Below are 26342 nucleotides of genomic sequence, written 5' to 3'. Positions count from 1 at the left end.
GAAGAAAGCTAGTAGCGTCAGCGCATCTCCCATTTATTAGGCTCATCCACACAATTCAACTGGTTCATTCAATCGGATCATCTTGTGCATCCAATCGGCGTCACTGCATGGAGGAGCAGCAAGCTATCTTTGGTGGCACACAATTAACCGGCACACAAGAACAACAAAACAAGAAGCACAAGCGCGGCTATTCTTGGGGCTCTACCCTTCGAAGCCGCTTTCGCTCACATGCCTCTACACTCTAGGGTGCCTCAATGCGCACCTCCTCACCCGCTCCGGAGCGGTGGGCAAAGAGGACATTGAGGGCACCCTGTTGAATCATCAGCTTCTCCCGCGTTTGGCCATTGCAGTCCACTTCTGCTTCGGTGGTGACGTCAACGGTACCTGCATCCAATCACTGCGCAGCTTTGTCTCTGAGTGTTTTCCGCTTTTCCGCGGTCTCTCCGCCTTTCACCTTCTTGTGCGGCGCGTGCGAAAGCTTCCCACATACCCCGCTCACAGAAGCAGTGACGTCTGTAGAACGCTACGAAGTCGAGCAGTATTTATTGATCACATGTGTAGATTCATACACTGCAAGTGCAAAGCCACGCATGTGATACGTAAACCTTGGCATGATACGTAAAGACGTCTTCATCAGTCCATGTCCACTGCAAGACCAACGCCTCTCCCAGTGGTCTCCAATAAGCCCTGCGTGAGTTGACAACATGTTACGCTTCAAAGTTTTTAAAAGATTTCTTCCCAACACAATTCTCTGCCGTCCTCGACTGCGCTTAGATCCCTTTTGTAATGCTAGTGTGGAGTGTTCTTATTTTTTGTTATTCCCACTCGGGCCATCATATCCTTGCCACGTTTCAAAACTTACTTAACTCCTCTAAACACTTTTGAAGCCTGCTAAACGTATGATGGTGCTAGTGAAAACAAAAAAAATATGCTACACAACACGTAAAACAGAATGCGTGGCTGCAGGAAAAAAGCCTTCGCGATTGCTTCCTCCACTTACGTCGACCTTATGCGAACGAAACTTTCTGAGCTCCGCTTCAAATCAACGCGAGCGGGTCAAATGACAAGTCGGCTTGACTCCAACCAAACCGACCGCGTTTACAAGCATTTGGCTTTGCAGACGGAGCTAGACAACTCATTCACCGCGGTCGAGATGGCTGAATCCGCGCGGCCGTTTGTATGGAATCGTCGGTCCGACTTTGGTACGATATGCTGACTCGGCGCTACTTCATCATGCTAGTCTATATGCAGACACTAGGCTGACGTCATGTTTGGAACCTGCACCATTGGGCCCGTCCAGGGTTGGCCCGTCTCGCCCGACCAACGTACAAGATCGATGACCCTGACCCTATGTTGGTCCTCAAATACGTTATTCGGAATGACTGGCAGATTAATGCATAAAGATTGGTTCTTGGTGATACTCGAATACAGCAATCTGATTGGACCATCACACAAGGCGTGCTATTGCATACACTGAAGGCTTTTGTGGCCGAATAATGGTAACGCGACAATGGATGTTTACACAAAGCCAGCAGTGGGAATGATCTCGTTTTGAAGCACAAAAGACAGCGTAATAAAAGACACAGTGGCTGCTATGGAATGCCACCCCACTACCCAAAAGAGACCGCCATTCCACGACGCTGCCTTCGAATGTTTGGGCGTAATCGTGACTGGACGAATACGTAACACTTCGAAAACCACCGGGGTTTGCGTTGGCAAGTAACTGTGTGCGTGTGGCCAATAGAACATTGCCAGGACTATGAACAATTTTGGTAATTATTGGTCTTACGTCCATACATTAACTGCGCAGCAATAAAAGCAGTTGACAAACTACGTTTAAACAAATTACCCCAACGAAAAAAATTCTGGCACCTGTGGGATTCGAACCCACGCGCCCGAAAAGGCTGATGCCTTAAACCAGCGCCATAGACCGCTCGGCCACGCTACCTTTTTTTTTCTTTCTTATCGCCGGCTTTGACATACACAAACGATACCCAAACGATAAAACATGTCAACAAGGATTTTGCTTGCACGACTTATTAACGTTTTTCAATGCCGACAGTTTCTCTAGCATGTCAATCCATGTTGGCTGTTAAGGGAGTGGATGGACACCCCTGAACCATATACAACAGCTTCAATGAAGTGATCGCGTCTAGGTCGCGAATTGACATCCGCATTGTTCAATTGCGTTCTAGCTTTCCACAAACTGTGAAGGCCCAGGAGCATTATAGCGGCCAACGGAAAACCGCCATGTGCAGCTTAATTGAATTGAAATGCAATCGCAAAGTTCGTTGTGGAACGGCTATAAACAAGGCACAAAGAAATGCTTTGTGCGCTTCTTCCCAAACGTAAAAAGAAATATAAAGGAATATATAAAATACCTACGCAAGACGGCTCTCCACAGTATGATTACACGCCGTTAGTATGCTTGGCGGCTTAAGCCTTTTGATTAGGAAGCATCAAGAAGAGCTACGCAAAATGCCATAGAATGCCGAAGATGCAGTAAAACCTGATTAGCTCAATCTGAGCATATGGCTGTATGTTACCGCCCCGTTTCATAGGGAGTGCAGATAAACGTAATCCTCATAGTTAAAGATAAATAAAATATTTCAATCATTAGAAAGCGTATATATATCACGTGACATGCATGGATTTGAATGCAACAAAAGGATCTAAACAACAATCTTTGGGACTTCGTTCAAGGGGATTTCTCGTTCATCTTTACAGACTAACTTTTGGAGTTGTGCATTGCGCTAAACAAAGGAACATAGACATGAAAGTCGCGATGCTGTGCTTATTAATCGTAACAGTGCACTATTACAATTTGCTCAATCTGAGAAGATGGCTGTATGTTACCGCCCCGTTTCATAGGGTGTACAGATAAATGTAAGCCTCATAGTTAAAGAGTTAAAGATAAATAAAATATTTCAATCATTAGAAAGCGTAAATATATCAGGTGACATGCATGGATTTGAATGCAACAAAAGCATCTAAACAACAATCTTCCGGATTAGTTCAAAGGGATTTCTTGTTCATATTTACAGATTAAGTTTTGGAGTTGTGCATTGCGCTGAACAAAGTAACATAGACATGATAATCGTGATGCTGTGCTTATTATTCGTAACAGTGCACTATTACAGTGGCATTTCCTTTCCCGCCCCACATTCGAAGAGCCAAGATACGACATGCTGCGGCTATCAAAATTCAGGCGTCCAAGCAAAAAGTGATTGGCAGCTGTGGGATTCGAACCCACGCCCCCGAAGAGACTGGTGCCTTAAACCAGCGCCTTAGACCGCTCGGCCACGCTACCGCCATGTGTGCCTCAAATCATTTCATTGTAATTGCAATGTTTTCTGGCGTGGAACGGCTATAAACAAGGCGCTCAAGAAATACTTTGTGTGCTCCTTCACAAATGTAAAAAATTAAATGTACAGGAAATATTTCAAATACCTACGGAAAACAACTCTCTAGAGTATGATTACACGACTATAGTGCACAGAGCTGCTTAAAGGTTTTGATTACGAAGCATCAAGAAGAGCTACGCAAAATGATATAGATTGCCAAAGATGCAGTAAAACTTGATTAGCTCAACCTGGCAAGGTGGCTATATATTTTACCGCCCGGTTCCGTAGGGGCTGCGAATAAACCTAATCATCATAGTTAAACACAAAAAAAAATATGTCAATCATTAGATGAGCGTAAATATGTCGGGTGGCATGCATGAATTTGAATGCAACGTAGGGATCTAAATAACAATCTTTGGGACTTAGTTCAAAGGGATTTCTTGTTTATCTATACAGATTACCGTTTGGAGTTGTGCATTACGCTAAACAAAGTGACATAGACATGAAAGTCGCGATGCTGTGCTTATTAATCGTAGCAGTGCATTATTACAATGGCATTTCCTTTCCCGCCCCACATTCAAAGAGCTAAGAAACGACATGCCGCTGCTATCAAAATTCAGGCGTACAAGCAAAAAGTTATTGGCAGCGGTGGGATTCGAACCCACGCCCCCGAAGAGACTGGTGCCTTAAACCAGCGCCTTAGACCGCTCGGCCACGCTACCGCCATGCATGCACATGCCGGAGCGTGCGGCTCGTTGCCCGGAGCCGCTCGCGATGCGTGTCGCGTGGCGTGCTACACTTGTTGCTGGCGGCTGTGCGCAGCGAGTCTCACGCCACGCGACCTCGTTTTTGTCGCGCCTGTCGCGCCCTCTCCCGGAGCTGGAACTAAACAAGGTGCGGCAGCCTGCCCATGGAGTGTCGCAGTTTGTCGCGAAGTGGAGCACGTTCAACGGCGGTTCACGGCAGCTAGAGTGTACTAGCAGGCCACTGCACGAGACGTTCATTTTGGGGTTCCCCGACCGTTTGATCGCAGGCGCTAGTTAATACGGGCGTGAGAGAGAAAATCTGGGGGCCTTTGCTCCTGGAATATATGACACAGCCTAGGCACTACGGAGCAGGTTTCTTAGCGCGTGAGTGTTTAGAAACGCTTGAGCGTTTATTAGAAGTTTATTTACACTTCGTGAAAAAAATTATGATAGTAAACATATGTGCACATAACTAAACAGGCGATATACGGGTAACGCGTTCAATTCATTATGGGAGAGTTTCGTGATCTGACGGGACAGCGGCGACCGAAACGCGGTTGTTTGTAGTCAGAAGGGTCTAACACAAGCGCAGGCTTTCGCACATTTCGTAAGTGTTTGCTATTACAGGGTTTGAAGGAAATGCGTGGGAAATGGCGCGTGAAATGTTCGATTGCAAGCAGCAGAGCTCTTTAAATCGAAAAGCGTAACAAACGAATCTGTAAGAATACATAGTCGAGTTGAGTCAGATTTATAGGCGCAGTCACACCGCTGCCGCTCCGAATATAATTTTCCACACTTTGGAAACTGCATACAGCCTTTCGCTTGTTACATAGAATATCTCGGTTTTGCTCACTCAAATAGTCCGGTAACGCCTGCTGTCAACAAAGGCATCGTCAAACTGAAGTAGTGCACCAATAGACCCCAGTAAGTAATTAAAAGTAATCCGCGTGGGTTTTCTTCCTCGGTAGCTTCGTGCTACACTTGTGTGTATGACATTTTTCTCTTTGATTAACCTTCGTTCTCCTTGGGTGATTCAAAAAAAGTGTTTGCCAATACAAAGCGCGTTTCAAACAGTTTTAATCACTGCTGTATATGTAAATCAAATTTACGTTTAAATATACAGGACATATCTTGCACACGCTTGAGGCATGACCGACATAAGTTGTATTAAAGAAAAAAAAACATGTCCTTTGCAGTTAACCAACGAAAACACATACACACGCCGCATAAAGACTTGGAAGTTTTGTATTTTTTGTGACTGCTTGTAACGGCACATACGTAAGTGTTAAATGAGAGCAGTGCACATGTCTACACAATGTTGCATGCTATCTGATACAAAAATAGAGCGATAGCAAAATAAACCACTTGGCAATAAGCACATTCTGACAGGTCAAAAAGAGTTACACAGCTATTATGAAAGTTTGAATGCAATAACCCCACCAACCCAGCAGGAAGAAAGTAATGGCTCAAAATAACACTTTTCCAGTTCCCGTAACAAGTTTTGTGTGTTGCTAATTTCGTGCGCTATGCTACACCACCCTTTTGTTCCAGCAAACTCAAATAAGTGTTTGCCACAGACGTTTCCTTTTTATTATAGATTCAAGTTGTCAAACATTGTTCCAAGCAAAGCATTGTGGCAGTGCATAGTAATAAAACTTGGAAAGGCCGGTTGTGGTTTATTGCGTTATTATTGGGCGCAGTGTTTCTTCATAAGTATGTTTGCCGGACGAATGTCGTTGTTTGCCGAACGCAGGTTATATATGCGCTCGATCGTGGTTTGGCGGGCATAGCCATCAAGAACATGGAGATGGACGACTGGAACACAGTATGCAAACGAAGGATGGTGCTCACGAAGACAGTGGCCCGGCAGATGACACATTGTCGGGTCATGCCAAGACGCAAACAGTGACCATCTAAACACTGACTGCCATCCAAGAGGAGGGATACGATGGGAGCGCCAAATTAGTTAATTCCATGCCAATATTTTTTAACGCGAAACATAACAACGGCAACATTATTAGCGATTTTTTTACGCGCGCTCCATCGAATTTTCGCAGAAACAGCGGACAGCGCGTATAAATAACCTGATATTTAGATTTTTGTGACGAAAGCCTTACTGAATATATTGGCGCGAAAATATGGCACATATATACCACTGGGACTAAGATTGCTCCTTAATTTTAGTCTGTCATCGGAAGTGCTACCTTAGTGAACACGTGTGTTTATTATTGAGCTGAAATTTTTTGTGATATCGTGTGTAAGATGTTATTTTTGCCCTGACGAAATTTTGATTGCGTTGGTTTACAGCGAAGTGTTATTGCAATGTGGTGTGTAACAACTACCATATTCTATTTCCAGGGCTTACTAAGAATATATTCAGCACATTTCGAGCCAGAAATTAGTCAGTTACGCTGTCGGTCCAACTATGTTTATGTTGATTTCAGTACCTGAGTCAATGAAAAAAAAAGTATGGCAGCAAAATCAGGCCAATTGTCGCGATTGCCTTGTTGAGTTACGCAGAACACGCAATACTCCTTTTCGCCTTTTCTACAGCTGGGTGAGGTCGAGTGCGCCTCAAGGAGTATTGCGTGTTCTGCGTAACTCAACAAGGCAATCGCGACAATTGGCCTGCTTTTGCTGCCACACTTTTTTTTTCATTGACTCAGGTACTGAAATCAACATAAACATAGTTCGGAGATCCCGTGGTCCATTTCATTCTGTCCGCGACTGCACGTAAAAGCGAATTGCTTTTGTTTGTAATGTCGCCCACCGCTTTCGCTCGTTTTCCCTCTACAAGCAGTATTCCTACAAGGGTTAAATACCAGAATGACACATGCTTGTAATTTACGTTCAGCTAATGCCGTCCGGTAGAGCTTTGTACGGGTACTGCTGCTTACCTGGTGCCACAACGTTGGGTGAACGCACAAGAATCCCGGAACGAGCGTTTATATAGAGCCAAACAAACATTTCCTCATTTCACAAGGCGTTTTGCGTCTATTTTATGAAATTGCATGTGGCACAGATTCGATTGAGGCTTGTAAATATCGTTTGCAATCATTTTAATTAAAAAAACGATTCCACACTAAGACGCCCGCGATTAGGCAGCAGAAACAAAAGAAGAAAAAAAAAAGAATGCCGAGTAGCGCATCCGGCGTAGCACATGCCAGCTAGCGTTCAAAACTCGAGCGCCCAAAACCGGAAACAGTTAACCCCATCCATTTGGTGCCCTACAGTTAATTCGGCCGCTGGGCCCTATGTGAGTGTCCGCTCTTGTTGAATGCCTTTCCCTATGCCGGCGTTTTGACAGCGAGCGTCCGCGGCCTTTGAGTCTGATGTGCTCATGTTTGCCCGTGCGCACTGACACCATGCTTGTTAATTTAGCTAACAAGCGAATGTTTAGACGGGGGCCTTCTATACTCCGGCGGCTGCTTCGTTGCCACGGCCGCGCGAGCTCTGTCTTGAGTGCGATCTGCGATGGGACAGTGTAGGCGTCTAGGAATCGTGAGGGCCGATAGCTTCGTGTGCGCTACAGCACCGATACGCTTGCGCCCCACCCGCGTTCACGAAACGAAACTCACTAACTTTTTCGTTACGTCCTCTTGCTCTCGCCTCTACCCATGGGCGATGTGTACCGAAAGCCTCCTCCAGAAGGTGCATCGGATCGGTAGCGGTGGCGGTAATTCCGAATGTTCGTCATAGCCGAAAAGTATGTCTGTGGTAGTTCGTCTTAAGCTCGTTTTTTGTGCATCGATTCTATGGAAAGCCTAACAAACGTTCGCAGGTTGTTCGTTTTACGCGATAATTCGGCTTAACCGAGTTTATCTTAACGAGAGCTCACTTTATTTTAAACTTTTTTGACGAACCACTCTGCGTTTCGTTTGTAGCTTGGCGCTTCTTTCGATTCGATGGTTTAAGAAATGTAATCCACTTTGCGGCTTTCCGCAAAGCGACATTTGATATAAAATATTATGCAACATGAAAATATTGCAACGACTGTGCAAGGGAAACACTCGTCGAAGGCGTCCGTTCAAGGCATCTGTTGAAATTAACGCCACAAAAACGCTACTTTCTACACTCGAGCAATGTAGACCAGTCCTCTACTCCCTCTACATCACGAAGCACAGGAAATGGCACGTTCACAACGTTCTCGGGAAAGCTCCATTTGCGTTACGTGATCGTCACCTCAAAACATTACGCAATAATAGCCATCTGCACTGTCATTTTATGCAGCCTCAATTCCCAAGCATGCAGTCGCCAAGCTCAAGTTAACCTTTCTAGCTTACTGGCTTCGTATAGTTAGCAGATGCTCTTGGCCTACATCTTGACGTTATATTCGTTTACGACTGAAAAGTGCAGCCTGCGGTCATTTACAATAAAAAATACTATGCGTCGGCTAATAAACTAACCCAATGAAAAACACAGGCATATCATAAATGGCCGTGTGAGACTTGCGGAATTATGTCACTGGTTGAATCTTTTCTATATGAACACATACACAGAGTAGTACATTACTTATAAAATGGGACGTCAAAACAGATTACCTCCAATGGCACTAGTACATTCACATCTTCAGATTAACTGTTGCGCGTTACATTTGCAATCTTGCGAGTGTCGAAAGCTGCAGGGTGCGCGCCATCAACGTGGCAACAAAACATCAAAAGCACAGTAACAGTCATTTCAGTATAAACTTCCTTGTATACACTACTGCCGCATTGTGCTGAAGAGAAAAAAAAAAAACTTAAATAGCACAGCCGCATTAGCGCTCCTGCATCGCGTTGCAGAAGCATAACCAGCAAAGCTGTCTGTTTCCAGTATTGAAACTTGTGCCCTTAACTCCACCTTGTGCCCTTAAACGAGAGCGAAGACATTTAGAACCGTCATGTACGTGGATACCGGGGCCTTTCCAGCGGTTCGCGTTGTTCATAGTACTGAGGTCCCACGAAGACGCATGTCCAACAAAGGCGACGTCGGTCTTGTTGAGTGTGCACAACGTCTGGCTATAGGTACGTTGAACACAATTGCACGGTGCATCTCCTTAGCTAACAACATACCGAAAACAGTTTAAAAGAAAGCACGTAGATTGCTGCGTATTAGCCAACGTCCGTTCGTGCACGCCTGTATTTCAAGCTACTTGGACGTACTTGTCGCGGCAAGCTTTCGAAGATGATGTTGGCGAAACAGGGGTACGAGTCAACCAAAGTGGCAAGTCACATACACACACAAAAAGAGGTTATAGAGTTCTTTCGTTGTCATTCGTGGGTCACCGAATGATGCACGGGTCAGTCGGTGACGAACGTAGTCAATGTGTCATTTGTAGACGTCGGGTAGAACGCGAAGTAAATGGAGGAGGACAAAGTGAATGCTGTTGTCGTTATTACCTTGAGGAAAAGGCCGAGCAGCACCTGCACAAGGACAGTTTTTTTTTTCATTATTTTATGATTAATCCCTAGTACGTCCTAAGCCTGCTTGTGACTATACAAACACTTAAACATTGCTACGAGTGGACCAACGAGTAAATAGGTTATTCTGGCTGGAGCACCCCGCGAAAAAAACATCCGAAAATGGTCGGAGCGATATAGTTCCCAACTAAGAACGCTGGAACGGCAGATTTTCAACCGCGCATAACAAAATTGTGTGTGCCAATATCTACAGTGAATTCCTAAGTAGAAAGAACGGTGCACCGCGGCCACGCTATGTATCTGTCGAAGTGTGACAAAGCCCTGAGAGAAAGCAGCTTCGTTAAGACAGCACCAAACTGAAGAACAATGATGACTGCTTTGCCGTCCAAACAACATGGTGGCTGCGCAGCCTGTCGGTAAACAGGGACAGAAAGTTCACCTGTGCATAAGAAAACGCACGACATCACAATTTCGTATGCTCCTAGTGTAAGTTCAAGCTAGATTTTTTTTTTCGACAAGAGCTGACGCCACATCGCCGAGACGTGTTCCAAATGCGTTGCAAAATTTGAGCTCAATGCCATTTTCTTTAGCTGTAAAGGTATACTGGCTTCAACGCTGGTCATATATACTAATGACAGAGGTAGTGCACTAATTTATCTACGACTTCGTACGGCTTCGTTGATAAAGGGCACTGGGCTTTCTTTTATTTTTCTTTATGGTTCGACTGTTGATGTCCTGAAGATTATATGCCACATAAAGTTTCTTGAGGAGATGAGTAAGGTTTCCTCGCTGCATTAACAACGTATACATTTTGCCACTCACCCGCCGCGGTTGCTTAGTAGCTATACTGTTGGGATGCTGAGCACGAGGTCGCGGGATCGAATCCCGGCCACGGCGGCCGCATTTCTATGGGGGCGAAATGCGAAACCACCCGCGTACTTAGATTTAGGTGCACGTTAAAGAACCCCAGGGGGTCGAAATTTTCTGAGTCCTCCACTACGGCTTGCCTCCTAATCAGAAAGTGGTTTTGGCACGTAAAACCTCATAATTTTTTTTAGCATTTTGCCACTACTTTGCGAGTGCATAATTAGGTCTCGACATTCTTTGGAGTGTGTGCCACTAGTGATCTCCATAAGGTTTGGAATGCAAGTTTCACCATGGGCAATAACTTTTTAAATATTTTACACACTTTTTATTTGCAGCATTCTTGAGACATATAGGTTGAAATAAATTTGATTCACGGTGAATCAATCTAATCGTAGTACAAAAGTTCTTTGCGACAATAGAATAAGTCAATGATACGAATCTCGAAGGGTGTTTGGCGCTGTAACGGCACCATTTATCGAAACGCATGACCTGTTTCTAATTTTGCCGACTGAATGAACCCATGTAATTGAAGCGCACCTTAATTCTCTGCAGGCGCGTGCGAAAATTCTGTAGTCCAAGATGTACATCCGTATACATCCAAATTCGTATGAGCAGAATTGTATTTTGAAAATAGGTCTTCTTTTTTAAACATAGCTATCACAAGGAAAGTGTACTCGTGACGCAAGAGTGGCAGCTCCGCGTTAACTCGGGGGGCCCACAATATATTTTTCTCGTAAACCTTGCCAATAGACTAGGTAACGTGTCAGCTCAAAATAAACTGAAAGTTGAGGTGTGGTGTCACGTTGCAACATGCTAATACGCCACTTTACACGGAAGGCGAGGCTGACAGAGAAAAAAAAAAGCTTTACACGAAAGACAACGTAACGAGTGAGCGGAAAGAAAAAAATTACGAGCTCAAACGGGAACTGCAGCACATTTTGAACACGTTAAGAAAACGCTCTAGAGCACTTGACGTTGCTGCCGCGTAAATGCGAGCCAGATACTACTCCCTAAGCTGCGGAGAATGTAAAATTTTGCAAAATAGGGCACATGCTCTGTACTGCGGTTTTCTAAGCCTCCTGTCTTTGTGCACCATATATATATATATATATATATATATATATATATATATATATATATATATATATATATATATATATATATATATATATATATATATATATATATATATATATATATATCCTTCTAGATCCTCTAAGAAACCGGAAAGCGGAAGTTTACGCTTCTCGTTCGTGCTGTCAGTGTTGACTTGTTGCTCGTGGTCACCTCTGTGAGTGTTGTGTGTTAGTGAGTAAGAGTGCGCGAAGCCAGTGTCGTAGATAAAGGGAGTAGCGAAGGATTAACGTCGACGAGAGTGAACGGGTGGGCGGAAGAAGCCGACGACGAAGAAGCGACGCGCGTGATATCTGACGCGCCGCCAAACAAAATACTGAGAAGGAAGGAACCATTAAGGGCCGTACACTATGGGTGACATTGAAGAAAATGAAGGAAGAAGAGATGAAAGAGAGACCCTAGAACGGCGGGGTGGTGTACGGACGCAAGTGAGCGTCGAAGAAGTCAGCGCCCGCCGGGAGCGGGAGTAAGCCGTCGCGCCGTGGACCCGAGTTTCCAGATTCCCACAGGCAGAAAACCTGGACTGCCTAACCTCCCGAGCCAGTTCAAGGTCCCATCGTGTGACAACCTGAAGTTCGCTCAAGGAGCGACCAGTGCCTTCAGTCGACGACGGCGCGGTGCTCTTCACCTACGCGGCCACGTGCCAGAACTGTTGGTGAGCCGCACCCCGCTCTCAGTCTACTGTCCTTGTTTATTCGGACACACCTAACTATAGGATTAGGATAGCAGTGACTTCGATTAATGAGAACTGCGTTATAAGCAGTGTAGAAGCAGTGACTTCGATTAATGAGAACTGCGTTTGTTATAAGCAGTGTAGAGTGGTCTTTATCTTTTTTTCTATCCTTTGTTTACGTGTGTTTTCTTTCCACTTTCTATATGTAAATATACATTCTTCTTTCACTTCTGAAATGAAACGCTCTCATTCTTCATTTCAATAGAAAACATGGATAGCGATATTATTTTTCCATAAACGAACCGTGACAGAGATATGCCAACTTCCAAAGGTTACCATGAGTGCACCGCGGAAGGAAGAAAAAAGAAAGAAGAGGCATGCGGGCAGTCCTATAGGCGCCGCCTTAGCTGACAGGATGAGATGAGCGGGAAAGGTTAAAGTAACTTAGTTAATAGGTACTGACGGCCTGTTTGGTGATCCATAATTTTGGTGAAGTGGCGTATACTTGAAAAAAGAAAAAAGATGTTCACACGAACATGAATGATGAGGACAGGCACAGGCGCTGCTTCACCAAAATCATGGCGAAAGTAATAATCGCGCTTGCGATATCACCGTTCATATTGCGGCCCCAATTCGGGAATATATCTATATAGAGAGTCATCGCATGTATTTCGTGGTCTTTATCCGTTTTCAAGAGAAGTGTTTCAATGCCCCTTTGACTCCGAGAGATGCAAGCACACCAGCATGGGAATAGAGGGAAGTGCGGTGCAAAGCGCACACAAGGCTATACTGATCACTTAGTTTGGGACACGCATGCAGCGTATACCATCTCGCCGACGTTGGCGGTGGTGTGCTCGTAGACGAAGACGAGTCCGAGATGCGCGATGGGCGTGATCACGGGCAAGTAACAGGTTGCGGCCACGGGCACGGCGAAGAAGAGCGGATCGCGTTGTGCTTCGGCTACCTGCGCAGAAGGAACAGGCTAAGCTTGGCCGGCGCCGGTATAGAGGATGCAATCTTCGCCGAAATGAAACAGACTGTGGCACGACCGCCAGAAAATGCCATCGGCTCGTACGGCGTGCTGCCGCGATTCCTTGTAAAAAATTAACGAAGTGGTCACTGTCACTTAATGGAGGTTCACTCGTTCAGTCCCCAGACCAAGCGTGACGCGGCTCAACGCCAACGAATCGCGCCGCCAGCAGCCAGCTAGCCGTCGGCGTCATTTGCATGCACGTCGTGAATCGCTGCAGAGGAGTGATGGTAATCTCTGTTCGCGGACTGCATCAGGTCGGGCGAGCGTAGCTTTTGCACAGCTTTGAAGCACTGAAGCTGCAACAGGGGCGCCCCCTGGTCTGAACTTCGGTACATGTGGCATTACTATATATGCGTGAGAACTTGTAGCTGCCATAGGTTCCCGCACATGCGTGAACCACACGTGGCGACATTGCAATTGAAATGAGACAAGCCCAATAAACCGTTCTTCCTCTCTTTTATATCGGCTTTCTCTCGAAATCATCGGAATATTCAGTAGGCAATGATAATATTTAAATCACAGTAATCTTCCCTGTCAGCGAGATTTAAAAAGACAAAATATATTTAAGCGGTTCACATAACGACACTTCGTGCAACTATGAAATGCTAGCATTGACAATCAGCCCTTTGGCTTCTGTCTTGTAGTGGCCGGCGTCTCTATACTGTGGCAAATGTGCAATGTAGGGAAAAAAAGACACCGCACTTAGCTGCGTTATCACCTAAAAGAAAATCCGCGTTTGGAGTAGCAGCACACAAGGAGACATAAATGATATATGTAGCAGCCATCGCTTCCTCCCTCTCTCCACCCTGCCGCATACAGTGACATAACAGTGCTTACATTGCGGGTACGTTATGTGTTCGGATGCCTGCCCATAGTGCACACGCACGGTACAGTAACGTCGACTGCGGGCTCACCATGTCCGAGATGATTGGCACCAGCTGAGCGGTGAGCATGCCAGACTGCTCTCCGCCCTCGTTGATGAACGAGGCGACGGCCAGCAACACCAACAGCTGCCAGGTGGCCGACATGTCGCGAAATCGCTCGTTCGTGTAGCTGCTCACCAACCACACTGCCAGCCCAGAGTCCTGCGTGGAACGGGGTGCGGAGGCTATGTGTATTCAATTCAGTTCATAATCATGGTAATATAAGGAACTAAAGTTGGTTCATTGCAGCATTCAGATCGGAACAATCAACCTCGCCCTTATGTTAGGACGATCTAACGGCCCGAAGAGATGCGGGCAAGCAGGGAAACTTGCGAAAGCCATTACACATCCTTCCGGTTTCATCACTTCGCGCGAAGTCATACATTTCGTTTGTTTGATCTGCATTGTCCTGTACACTAAATCTAGGAACGTTGGCCGAAGAGCAATAATTACCAAACCATACCAAGTGCACCAATGGAGGGACTACATAATGGTGACCGACGATAAATTATGCATTCCAGTGACGTGCTACTGGGCAAGAAGTGTTGGGCTGCTAAGCACGAGGTCGCAGGATTGAATCCCGACCACGGCAACCATATTTCGAGGCGGGGCGAAGTGCGAAAACACCAGTGTACTTAGATTCAGGCGCACGTTAAAGAGCCCCAGGTGGTCGAAATTTTCCGGAGTCCCCCGCTACGGCGTGCCTCATAATCATCAGATCGTGGTTATGGCACGTAAAACCGCATAACTTCATATATATATATATATATATATATATATATATATATATATATATATATATATATATATATATATATATATATATATATATATATATGTATATATTACTGGAAAGGAAGGTAGCCATGTTTACTGGCCGACGGGTCAGCCGAAAAGCCGCGTCAGCTCTTCCCTGCACTGCTCTGCTCCCGGAAGTTACGCCAGTTTCGCCACAACGAATGCTACAGCTTATTTTATGAAGTAGACTACTTTGTCTTTCAGCATGGTACAACATATCTATGCTTTAATACGGCACAAGCGTGAGAAATAGCGCTAGTTGGTAAAGCAAAATTACAAAAAATAAAAAGCAGCCCTAGCTATTGTACAATAAAATGAACCACAGGCGCTAAACCCTGCGGTTGTTTTTTTGTCTTCCTATGGTCATATAGCGTGCGCTGTTTGTTTAGAGTTGATTTAACCCCACAAAGCCCAAACACCATCCCGCATCAAGGAAAATATAAATTTGAACACCTTTATTTTAGGGTATTACAATTGTATTCATATATAAAAACAAGGAAAACGAGAAGAATCGTAATTTTGGCTAAAAAATAATTACCTTATTAGTTATGACTGACTGGATTACTGAACTCCCGCACACAAACTTCGCTTCAGCATGTCAATACGCTACTATAGGTTTCGCATGAAGCTTCCCGCGCTTATGCCAGTCTTTTGAGATATCAAACGGCGTACTAAATATAAGGAATCAACCTGGGTTGCTCTGCAAGCATACGTCTAACATGCTTCGGGAGGTAGTTAATTTTGGCACTGTATGTTGCCCTCCGTGTTATGGGCTTCGCTCCACTTACTACCACTCGCACGCGCGACCCAGCCGGTACACTTCGAGTGACAGTTCCCCTCAACGACCAGTTCGGAACCCCATGCAGCGTCTGCAACGGCCGCGTCTCAAACGATGCCTGAAAACGCTATCTGTCACGAGGCGACGATGCGAAAGCGATCCTATTATCACTGGGCCAGCGTGGCGGTACCACGCAGTACCAGAGGTGTCACCGCTCGGTATAGTATAGTATAGTATAGTATAGTATAGTATAGTATAGTATAGTATAGTATAGTATAGTATAGTATAGTATAGTAAACTATAGTACAGGTGGTGCCATACCAACATGCGGGTTTTACCGTTGTGTCATATTGCGCTATCTTTGGGATCGGCTGACGAAAAACGGTCCGACACTCGCAGGAAAGAAACTGCGGTTAGTTCCCAAAAGAAAGCGGAGCGCTTTAGAGCGAAACTTTGGGGTCTCGTGGGGTCAACACATAGTGCGCATGCGCAGCGTCGACATTCGGCAGCGCGGCGCACCCTCAGCGCTGCCGATAGCCAGCGGCTGCCGCCGTGGATGAGGATGATGTTCCAGGGCAGCTGGGCGATCACGTCCCGCAGGGGCACGCCGCTGACGCAGGGAACGCCGAACACCAGTGCGAACGCGGCCAGCGTCACGGTGGTCACCAACTCGGCATGGCTGAAATAAATCGCGCAGAATAAACAAGGCGCAGTCAGGTAATGTGCACCCGAAACAGCCAACTTTCGGCGAATTTCTACAGCTTGGAATGACAAGGACTTCGGTCCTCCAGCTCGATTCGCGAGCTCTAGAAAAACTTTTTGAACAGAGAAACGTCGTCACTGCCCCGAGAAAGAAGCGTATGCAAAGCAGAACAGATGAAATGTAAAAAAAAAATATGCAAATGCACAAAACACACAGGCACAACACACGCACGACACACGTACACATGCTAACGCGAATACACACGCGCACACCACCTTTTGACCATGTTACCATCATTTTTTCGCCAAGTTAATGCCACTTATTGCATGCTTTGCAAGTCTAAAAGTTCTGCCTTTTATTTTATGCCGCGACGAGCGGGACTAAACAAATGTTGCTGTCAACAACGGAGAAACGCGCAGATGACGATAAAGTAATGCACTCGTGCGTCACCCACCTCGTGAATAGTATGACAGCGCAAGCGACCGTGGCGACCAAGCAAATGGCGAAGCAGAAGCGTTCCTGTAACCTGCAAGAGATATGTCAGAAAGATGTGGTTACATGTCGACCCCGGCCAAAGTTTGTCTCTTTTTCCCCCGTCTGCTAACTTGAGAACACTTAACACTCCGTTTCATAGTTGATTTCAAGTTCTCCCTATTCACATACACGCGAAACTTAAAGCGACATTGAAGACACACTTAATTTATCCTGACAAAGTATTCTTTGAAAACTATATTTCGTTAACTTTGCGAAAATATATTAGTCCTTAGAAAAAAAAATGAAGGCTGAACTTTTATTTCTGAATTTCACGCCTAAATACAGTATGGCGTCACGCATTTCGAAGTATTTTATCTTATTTTGGCCGTCGTGCCCGTGTAATTGTCCTCGAAACTCGCTAAGTTCAGCCTTGAGTTTCTTGAGAAAACAGTACAGTTTATCTTTACCGATAAAAAATTAACCAGGCCTGAGTAGATCTCGTCAAAATCGATGATGACACGGCGCGGTCGTGCAGGAACTTAAAGGAAGCGGCGTCATCCGTCTTCTGCTTTCTCGTATTTTTTTTCCACGCCTCTTCTCACTGTAAGAGTGACTTCTTTGGTATTATAGAAGGGTAATTTACTAATATAGTACAAATAATTTTTTTCCTCTTTAGTGTCGCTTTAAGCACGACAAGAGCCAGAACGTCACTTTTTTTTTTACAGACTGCAATATTAGGAACACTTTTAGCGTTATATTTCATGCTCGATTCAAAAAAGCAAATACATGTAAAACTTAGGATTTATCTTATTCGGTCATCGGCTGGTCGATTACTAATACGTTGCATTTAAAATAAGCTCTGAAGGTGCGGCGTTGCCATATCGCAGGCTACGCAAAGAGTTTGTTACAAAATATTACCTAGAGGTAAATATGACCTCATCATCTATGCAACGGGCGCTGTCCCACCATGGGAATGCTGGGAAATGGGTTCGAGACGCTTTGCGTCCAACGTTGCTTAACTTTAAAAAGAAATGTAATTGCCACAGTGATAATGCTTTCATAGAACGAAGTTGTCAAATAACGTCCTCGCTTTCCCGTAACATATATTTTCTTGTTAGATATTCACATTTATCACAACCTTTAGGCGAAGGAAACAAATACAGGCGATTGAAGCTGAGGCATGGAGTGCGCAGGCCTTGTAGTCCTGCTTTCAATTTTTTTCTTCCGTCTTTAGAATAAATAAATAAATAAATAAATAAATAAATAAATAAATAAAGTTGTTTCCATCCATCCATCTTTAGAAGGACACTGAAGAGAAAGATAGACGTACTTGAAGTGCCTCAGTAAATTACCCCTCTACAATACAAAGGAAAGCCGCACTTATCATAAAACAAAGCTTCGTAAGCAGGAAAAGACTCCAGAATGAAAGGCGGGTGCTGACGCGTAAGTTCCCGTATCAGGTGATCGTGACGTCACGAACTTTATCGGCATTTGTCAGGTTTAGTTCATTGTTTGTTTGTTAAGATAGGCAATTTTGTGTTCTAAAGAGCGGAGGACCGAATTTGGCAAGTTTCGAGTGCATTTGGCGAGCCACAATGAGTCACGTACGAAAATAAACTTTGAAATTCGTGACGTCTCAGAGAGCTAGCGGCGTTAAGGTATCGGCATGAAATTTAAAAAAAAGCAAACCATTGAAATATTTTTTTTTTTGCGTGTCGAATGATCAACAAACGAAGTGAAATTGCTGAAAATAGAGTTTGAGAAAACGTTTTATCACTGTCAACTGCTTTAGTGTTTATTCTTTATGTCCCTTTGATTGCCAATGGTTCCATTCACGCTTGATTTATTAGCACAAGAGGAGGAGGAGGAAGAAGAGGACAATGCTGGAATCTACGGGCAGATATAGCCTTGAAGAAGCAGGCCAGAAAACGCTCCTCCCCGAGCGTCTCCTTTTAATTACCATGTGGGAATATATATGCGTGGGGATAGGGAGTGCATTAAGGGACACACTTTATTCCATATCTCAAGAGGCTATCAAATGCGTTGCGTGATTCGTAAAGCTTAAGGTTACTTTCTAAACTTTTTAAACAGCATGCTCACTGACCTGGAGAGGCAAAGCAAAAGGGTGGGTCTAAAAATTAATCTGCCGAAAACTAAAGTAATCGTTAACAGTCTCGTAAGAGAACAGCATGCAGTTGACAATAGGTAGCGAGGCACTGGAAGTGGTAAGGGAATACATCTACTTAGGGCAGGTAGTGACCGCGGATCCGGATCATGAGACTGCAATAATCAGAAGAATAAGAATGGGCGTTTGGCAAGCATTCTCAGATCATGAACAGCAGGTTGCCATTATCCCTCAAGAGAAAAGTGTATAACAGCTGTGTCTTACCAGCACTCGCGTATAGGGCAGAAACCTGGAGGCTTACGAAGAGGGTTCTACTTAAATTGAGGACGACGCAACGAGCTATGGAAAGAAGAATGATGGGTGTAACGCTAAGGGATAAAATAAGACCAGATTGGGTGAGGGAACAAACGCGAGTTAATGATATCTTAGTTGAAATCAAGAAAAAGAAATTGGCATGGGCAGGACATGTAATGAGGAGGGAAGATAACCGATGGTCATTAAGAGTTACGAACTGGTATACATTGTGGCATAAAATACATTTCTTGAAAAGTGACAGAAGAAAGGGACTGGACAGAAGTTACGAACTGCATTGCAAGGGAAGGGAAGCGTAGCAGGGGCGGCAGAAAGTCAGGTGAGCGGATGAGATTAGGAAGTTTGTAGGGACATGGCCACAATTAGTACATGACCGGGGTAGTTGTGGAAGTATGGAAGAGGCCTTTGCCCTGGAGTGGGCGTAACCAGGCTGCTGATGCTGCTGATGATGATGATGTTGATGATGATGACTCGTTGAATATTGGCTAAACCCCACACGAGTTCTCACGGTTCGATGAAACAGGTGTTCTTGAATAGTAATAACGAACTCTGCATTCTACGCGCTGTTTTAGTACGAACAATGCACCATGCTGACAGACGGAACGCTGCTAGCCAAACGCGTCTTCTCGGCACCACCTCCGAGAAAGATGCCGATCCTAAGTCACCACACGTAGAGGTTCCCACGCAACAGCCGCACGGCTTCACCGGTTTCCTTCTTGGCCAATTGCATCAAACTACATTTCGATCACTCGGTCCCGTTAAGGTACACCTAAGTTTAAGTACGCATTGAGTGAGAAACAACTGTTGCAGTACGACGCATTATTGGAACGGGAAAGGTGGACCACCTAGCTCGCCATCTTAGTTCACAGTCCGTAAATATGGGGCAGTCGTTAGCCACTGGTTCAGTAACTTTTATGCTAAGAATCCAAACTCAAGACAGGAATATTTCACCTCCCGGCCGTAATTTCACAGCCATAGCAATGGATAGGATATTAAGTTGAATTTAAGAGTGAATCGAATATTGCACCAACAATGCCTTTGTGTTCCCTGCGTTAAGCTCAAAGATGAATGAATGATCACTTCGCATTGCGATCAATGTGCGTGATGTGAAAATGGAGCACCCAGGTGCAAAGCGTCTATTCATAAAGGGACACTAAGAAGAAACACCAAATCTGCCTAAAATCCCGATGCATCCTTTCGAGACCCTGTCTTCATGCATTGGCAAAAATAATTGTTCATTACAACCGTGTGAAAGGAAGGCGAAAGTTTTCATTCTTGAATTTTGCGCGGCACCGAACCACTGTGACAGTGAGTCAATGTTACGTCACGAATTTAAAATCATCCTCTAGTGTTTGTTCCAACTCTCCTCGTTAAGTTGTAGAAAGTCGCCAGATTGAGTCCTTGGTTCTTTTAGAGCACAATGTATACACTAGATTATCGAAAAAAGAAAGTTAGTTAGTCCTGAGCAGATATTATGAGAATATATGACGTCATAGCGAGTCGGTGCGGGAGCTTCAAGTTGGGTGCACCAGCTGCCTTTAGCCCTGGCGCCTTTTCTGGTTCACAAGTTCACCAAATGTGGTAAAGCTAACGTTTGCCGTGTCCAAGAACAGCAAGTTACGGATCAAGATTAACCTAGTATTCCTTTAGTGTCCCTTTAAGGAACGATATTGAATGAACGCTGCGTAGTCACTGCCCTTGTTTCCACTTACTCGATCTTGCCCATGCTGCACAGTTTCGCTTGCATTACGTCACGAATGGCGAGGGTGGATGATCGCGGTGCGAGTTCGTCACTGCAAATGAGAACGCCACAAATACATTTAAAAATCAGTCGTCGCAATCAGATCAGTGCCATGAATGTGGACACTGCTGTGGACGCAACTATACTGCGCTAAAAAAAATATTACAGGTGATTTCTGGAAGTCACTTCGTGCAGTGTAATGTTGTTCAATTAGAACTGCACCACCACTTAGACAATGACACCGCCTGCGTTACTCAGAGCCAGCTCTGACGTAAGCAATATGCGACGCAAATAAAATACTTTATAGTTATTTAGCCAATTGTTAGCAGCTATGGGCGATTATTAACTGCGATTTCTCTAGCCAAGAACGTCCGCCCCTTCAAGTAATGCAGCACAAGGGGTACATAGCACTATATGCAACAGGCGATAAAAAAAATGTGCTAACACTAAAAAAAAAAGGCCGTCTGTGACACCTACACACGCGCATACTGGGAAATGCGCGTTCAGTGATTAGCTTACTATTCGCTGAGGTATGCGAAGAACAGCGCCGTCCAACAGAGCAGTGTGGTGCACAGTGCCACGGGTAGCACAACCAGCGCGCTCACCTTGAAAGAGTACCTGCACCAGACGCACCAGGAAAAAAAACTTTTGGAGGGAATGTCGCCAAGTGTAACGTACTTGTGCTTTTGTTAAACGGTTCTGGATCCACATGTGTTCATCACTTGACTTGCTGAAATTGTCCGCACACAAATTCCGATAGCCATGATGCATTCCTCCGTAATAACCAAGCGTTCGTCACAACGGGCACAGCTATTCTAATGGGCTAAACTGGATGCAAACAAGCACCTTCTTTCCAAGCGAACCAAAACTACGATTTATTGCGTCTGTGTTTCGGAGAATCTGGCCCTAGCTTGATGCATACCCACGTATGGCAAACACTGCAGTACTGAACATGAAAGAGCTAGGAAAGATGGAGCTATTGTCGCCGCCCCTTTTCCTTATGCGGCGGAATTCTATGAAATTTTATTTGTCTACTGTGCGAACTCCGGCAAGTGATGTCCAAGTGATGTCCACCGTTATCAACCATTCTACAGACTGGACGATAAGATATACGTAACTTTCCGCTTTTGCACACTTCACACATTTTACTTAACCCAACCTGAACAAACACTATGTCTAAATCTTTATATTTCAACCACGTGCATGAAACAATGAAGGCAACCGCCTTCAAAATTGAAGCCGTTAGACTCTTTAGACTTTGTGACACCAACAAAGCTTAAATCCCTTCAGTGTGAGATGAAACGCGGATCCTTTTCGTTCGCCCATCTCGTGTTGCCATTTATTGGTCTAACAGATATATGGGTGTTGCTAGAGTCCGATTCTCTCTCTCTCGTTCTATTGCATACGCCCACATTTTGTTTTGCACAGGCGCACTCACCTGGGAACACCTGCTGCAATGAGTGCCCTCGTTGACTTCACGCAGGCTGATGCGAGCGTCGAAGTCATGACGACTCCGATGATAAAGGTCTTTCTGATGGTGAAACACATCCTGGATTACAAAGCAGAATTACAAAGCTAAATCACCATGAGCATTAAAAAAAAAGACTACACGTAATGCCGAGCAGTCAATCAGGCTAGCTTGGCTTGTTCTGACTGGCCACCTGGTGCACCCGTACTGACAGTTCATGAAAATGTCAGGATCTTTTCGTATAATCTCTCTTCAGCAGTCCAAAACAGAGATTTTTCTTCTTTTTGACAAGTAAAAATAAACGGATAAGAAATGATTCCTTATCATATGCGTTGTAACCCGCCGTGAGTACTCAGTGGCTATGGTGTTGGGCTGCTGAGCACGAGGTCGCGGGATCGAATCCCGGCCACGGTGGCCGCGTTTCGATGGGGGCGAAATGCGAAAACACCCGTGTACTTAGATTTAGGTGCACTTAAAGAGCCCCAGGTAGTCTCAATTTCCGGAGTCCTCCACTACGGCGTGCCTCATAATCGGATCAGAAATCAGTTTTGGCGCGTAAAACCCCATAATATAATTTTTTAGTCATATGCGTTGTGTTCGGTCATAATTTCACCACGTAATCCTTTCAGCATAAATACACGTGGCCAATCATTTTGGAAAGGCACGAATAATCGTGCATGGCTCCATCTGATAGAGTGAAAATTGTACCACACTAAAGATTCTGGAGAATCTGCTGACGTCCAGGCGGATTGAAAAAAAGGCAATTGCTCAAAGCGAACAAAATAATAATACTCACTTATCATTTGAGACCGTCTCGATATCTTCTGACGCACCTGGAAGGGATAAACGCTCGCTTTTATTTGTTCTTTTTTTCTCACGAAAATTTTATTATGAAAAGAAAAAGGATTGGTAGGATAGCTGCATCTCGGTGTAATACGCCCGCTACTGCTACCGTTTTGCTACCGTATTCATTTGCGTAGTTATCCTGGTTATCCTTCAATATATGACATAGCGAACGTGTACTTTTATTACAGAGGCTTCCGATTTCACCATATTTATCTATGGGAAAAAAAATGTTAGTGAATGTTTTCCGACATATATTTGGCATGTCATTAAGCTCGGTGTTGGCCTGAGTGATCTCTGTTCAAAAAACAAGAATCGAGATATTCGTTCTAAAATTTTCAGATTGTTTCTTGTACCGCTGCTTCTCAATACAATCTGTTGAATAAAATCATGTTCGGCTTCAGTTATTGACTGAATGGGCAATATTTTCAAATTCTGTAAGCAGGTTTTCCCACAAATCTCACTTGTCCTAACCAATGGGGTCGCTTTCCCGGTAGTAGCACTGTTAAAGCTAGGACGCGCGTTTTGACACCTTGGAAGCTGCGGGCAACGGAAGATTGCCGGCCCGCACGTTGGTACCTTAATTGCCAGCCCCGAGGCCCTCGATCTAGGTCAGGTCAAACTAAGTGTACGGAGAAGCACACTTGCAGGTATTGTATATCATCTATTCGACTCCTCTAAAGGCCCAATCACAAGAAACAAGTTTCCGGCGGATTTTCGGCATCGGCGCTGTGATCTCACATGGGCTAAGGTCCCGAGATAATCTGTAGACTTTGGCATGAGCCCACTTCAGCATCAAGCGAACGTCGCCACCAACGTCGCATTGTTCTTTACGACTCCGGCCGACGCAGAAAAATCTGAAGGAAACTTGTTCCCCATGGTTGGGGCTTGACTTCTAAATTGTCAGATCACATTAGGGCATGTTATTGTTTGGCAGGGCTTCCGCAACGCCACTTTATAGCGAGCTCTTAACATTGTGTGGCTGCCTATTAGTCTACTGCTCAGTGATGCTTCCTCTACCTAGTAGTGTAGCAGGTTTATTTCGGGAACTATAGAGACATTATATTGAGGATGACGTGGCTGCAGGTAATCACCGCTAGTCACATGCCGCGTGCCCTATGGAAGCAATCAAATCAACCGCTTAGGAGTGGCGCATAATGGCATAGTGCAGGAAAGCTTGCCTGTCAACTCTGCAACTTGAAGCTGCTTGGCAATGGCTATATAATTGGCCTTTCAGGGTTCTCACTCATCACGGCCTCTACCTGTTGAACAAACTGAACCACCTGAGCGCCCGTCAGACGACTGGCAGCGCTTATTTTTCTCAGATGATAATTGGCAACAAACTTTTGTCTCACAAAAAAAAAACTGTGGGGAGGAGGGATTGGGTGAAGTGCAAGAAGGTGGAGATCCCCAAATCGCTGCGGTCTGCTCCCCGAAAGCGTACAGATTCAACACCTGTACCAGACTGCAAGCTGATATCCAGGAACAAGTGGGCTAGATAGGTGACAGAGGGGTTGGAGAAGACTACAATAAGCACCTATAGGCGAATGGAATGAGAATGCTGTTTTCCACGGTGACTCAAAGCCGTATCCTCAAATACCACGCCCCTCCAAGTATTGCCTTTGTGTTCAATGTATCATGCAGCATTTTTATAAAAGTTGCATGCGTAAGTTTGGAAGTAATGTTATTGTGTTTTCGATACGTTTTGACTTAGATTTATCTGTATTTTCATTTCATTTTCGTAAATACTTATACTTTTAGTCTGTCATATGCTCTTTTTCTTATCTATAAGTAAGGAAAGTATATAGTTTATTGATTCCCATCTAGCCTCAGGCTTGGGATCCAGACGTGTTTAAACAATAGTTTTTTTTATTAAATATTGTTACGGGGCTGTTGGGAGTATAGAAAGACTATTTACAACATATACTCAGGCAGAGCCAGTGTAGTTAGAAATGGCTGACCAGCAACAACACCCAGCAGCCAGCGTCTCGCGATATTCTTCTTCCTTCCTAATCTTTTATTCTTCCGTAACAATATTTTAGGCAATACAATCAATCAATCAATCGATCAAAGTATATTTTGGCTTACGAGACGAGGTGCGGGTCAGGTCTTCGCGGGAGTAGTTCCAAGGCACCAACACTTTCCTTGAGCTCCGAGAGTCGGCCGTGTCACCGAAGTTCATCTGCGATCACGAGGCCGATTACTGCCGTCACTTTATCGCTCGCCATCTCATCGACTGTTTTTTTGCGTTGATGTTGCGAACACTATTGGGTTCTGCCATTACAAGGGATGCCGGTTTACTTGTCTTGGTGCCTACATGCCGCAGTCTAGTGTAAGAAATATCAGGTCATCGGAAAATAGAGAAGACAAGGTGTCCTGCTAGACGAGGAAACTTAACTGTAAAACAACATAAAAATGCCTTAATGAAAAAAAAAATTGCAGCGTAAAATTTTTTTCGTCATCAAGTAAATCATCATCATCAGTGACACCAGCCTATTTTTATGTACACCACGGGAAGGCTTCTCTCAGCGGTCTGCAATTACCCCTCTCTTGCGCTAGCTGATTCTAACTTGCGCCTGCGAATTTCTTATTTTTATCACTCACCTAATCTTCTGTCGTCAACTGCGCCTCCCTTGGTACTCATCCGGTAACTCTAGTGCTCCACCGATTATCTGCCCTACGCATTACATCGCCTGCTAAGCTCCATCTTTCTCCCTTAATTAATGTCGACTAGAATATCGGCTCTCCCATTTGCTCTGATCCACGACGGTCACTTCCCGTCTCTTAACGTTACGCCTAACATTTCTCGTTTCGTCGCTCTGCGCCGTTGTTAACTCGTTCCCGAGCTACTTCGTTAACCTCCAAGTTTCTGCTCCATATGCACCAGTAGATTGCAATAACTGTACGCATTTATTTTCAACAACAATGGTAAGCTCCCAGTCAGGATGTGGCTCTGTGCACTCCAACCCATTTTTATTCTT

The 26342-nt window shown here is 44.8% G+C and overlaps 1 protein-coding gene and 2 non-coding genes across 7 annotated transcripts in view; all 3 read right to left on the bottom strand.

The window, feature by feature from the left end:
- Nucleotides 1-564: 564 nt before the first annotated feature.
- Nucleotides 565-26342, bottom strand: part of LOC135917910 (uncharacterized) — a 42641-nt gene continuing 16863 nt past the window's right edge. The window contains exons 7-16 of one of the 5 annotated variants that reach the window (XM_065451547.1): nt 25450-25543; nt 23315-23351; nt 22489-22581; nt 21570-21668; nt 21022-21102; nt 16853-16924; nt 16215-16374; nt 14111-14281; nt 12990-13145; nt 8544-9492 (exon numbers count right to left, since the gene is read on the bottom strand). In XM_065451547.1, coding sequence (XP_065307619.1) covers nt 9370-9492; nt 12990-13145; nt 14111-14281; nt 16215-16374; nt 16853-16924; nt 21022-21102; nt 21570-21668; nt 22489-22581; nt 23315-23351; nt 25450-25543 — 1086 coding nt within the window. In that variant the 3' untranslated portion in view covers nt 8544-9369. Of the gene's footprint in view, nt 688-8543; nt 9493-12989; nt 13146-14110; nt 14282-16214; nt 16375-16852; nt 16925-21021; nt 21103-21569; nt 21669-22488; nt 22600-23314; nt 23352-25449; nt 25544-26342 lie in introns of those variants that run through there. The other 4 variants (XM_065451532.1, XM_065451540.1, XM_065451566.2 and 1 more) reach the window with 4 other exon arrangements.
- TRNAL-AAG (transfer RNA leucine (anticodon AAG)) lies at nt 3229-3310 on the bottom strand. Its single transcript has one exon. It is a non-coding gene; the product is annotated as a tRNA-Leu (tRNA).
- TRNAL-AAG (transfer RNA leucine (anticodon AAG)) lies at nt 3985-4066 on the bottom strand. The gene has a single exon. It is a non-coding gene; the product is annotated as a tRNA-Leu (tRNA).

This window comes from Dermacentor albipictus, chromosome 2 (assembly GCF_038994185.2).
Source record: "Dermacentor albipictus isolate Rhodes 1998 colony chromosome 2, USDA_Dalb.pri_finalv2, whole genome shotgun sequence".
NCBI lineage: Eukaryota > Metazoa > Arthropoda > Arachnida > Ixodida > Ixodidae > Dermacentor > Dermacentor albipictus.
Note: the sequence above shows the minus strand (reverse complement) of the source record. Positions and strands in the feature narration are given on the sequence as shown.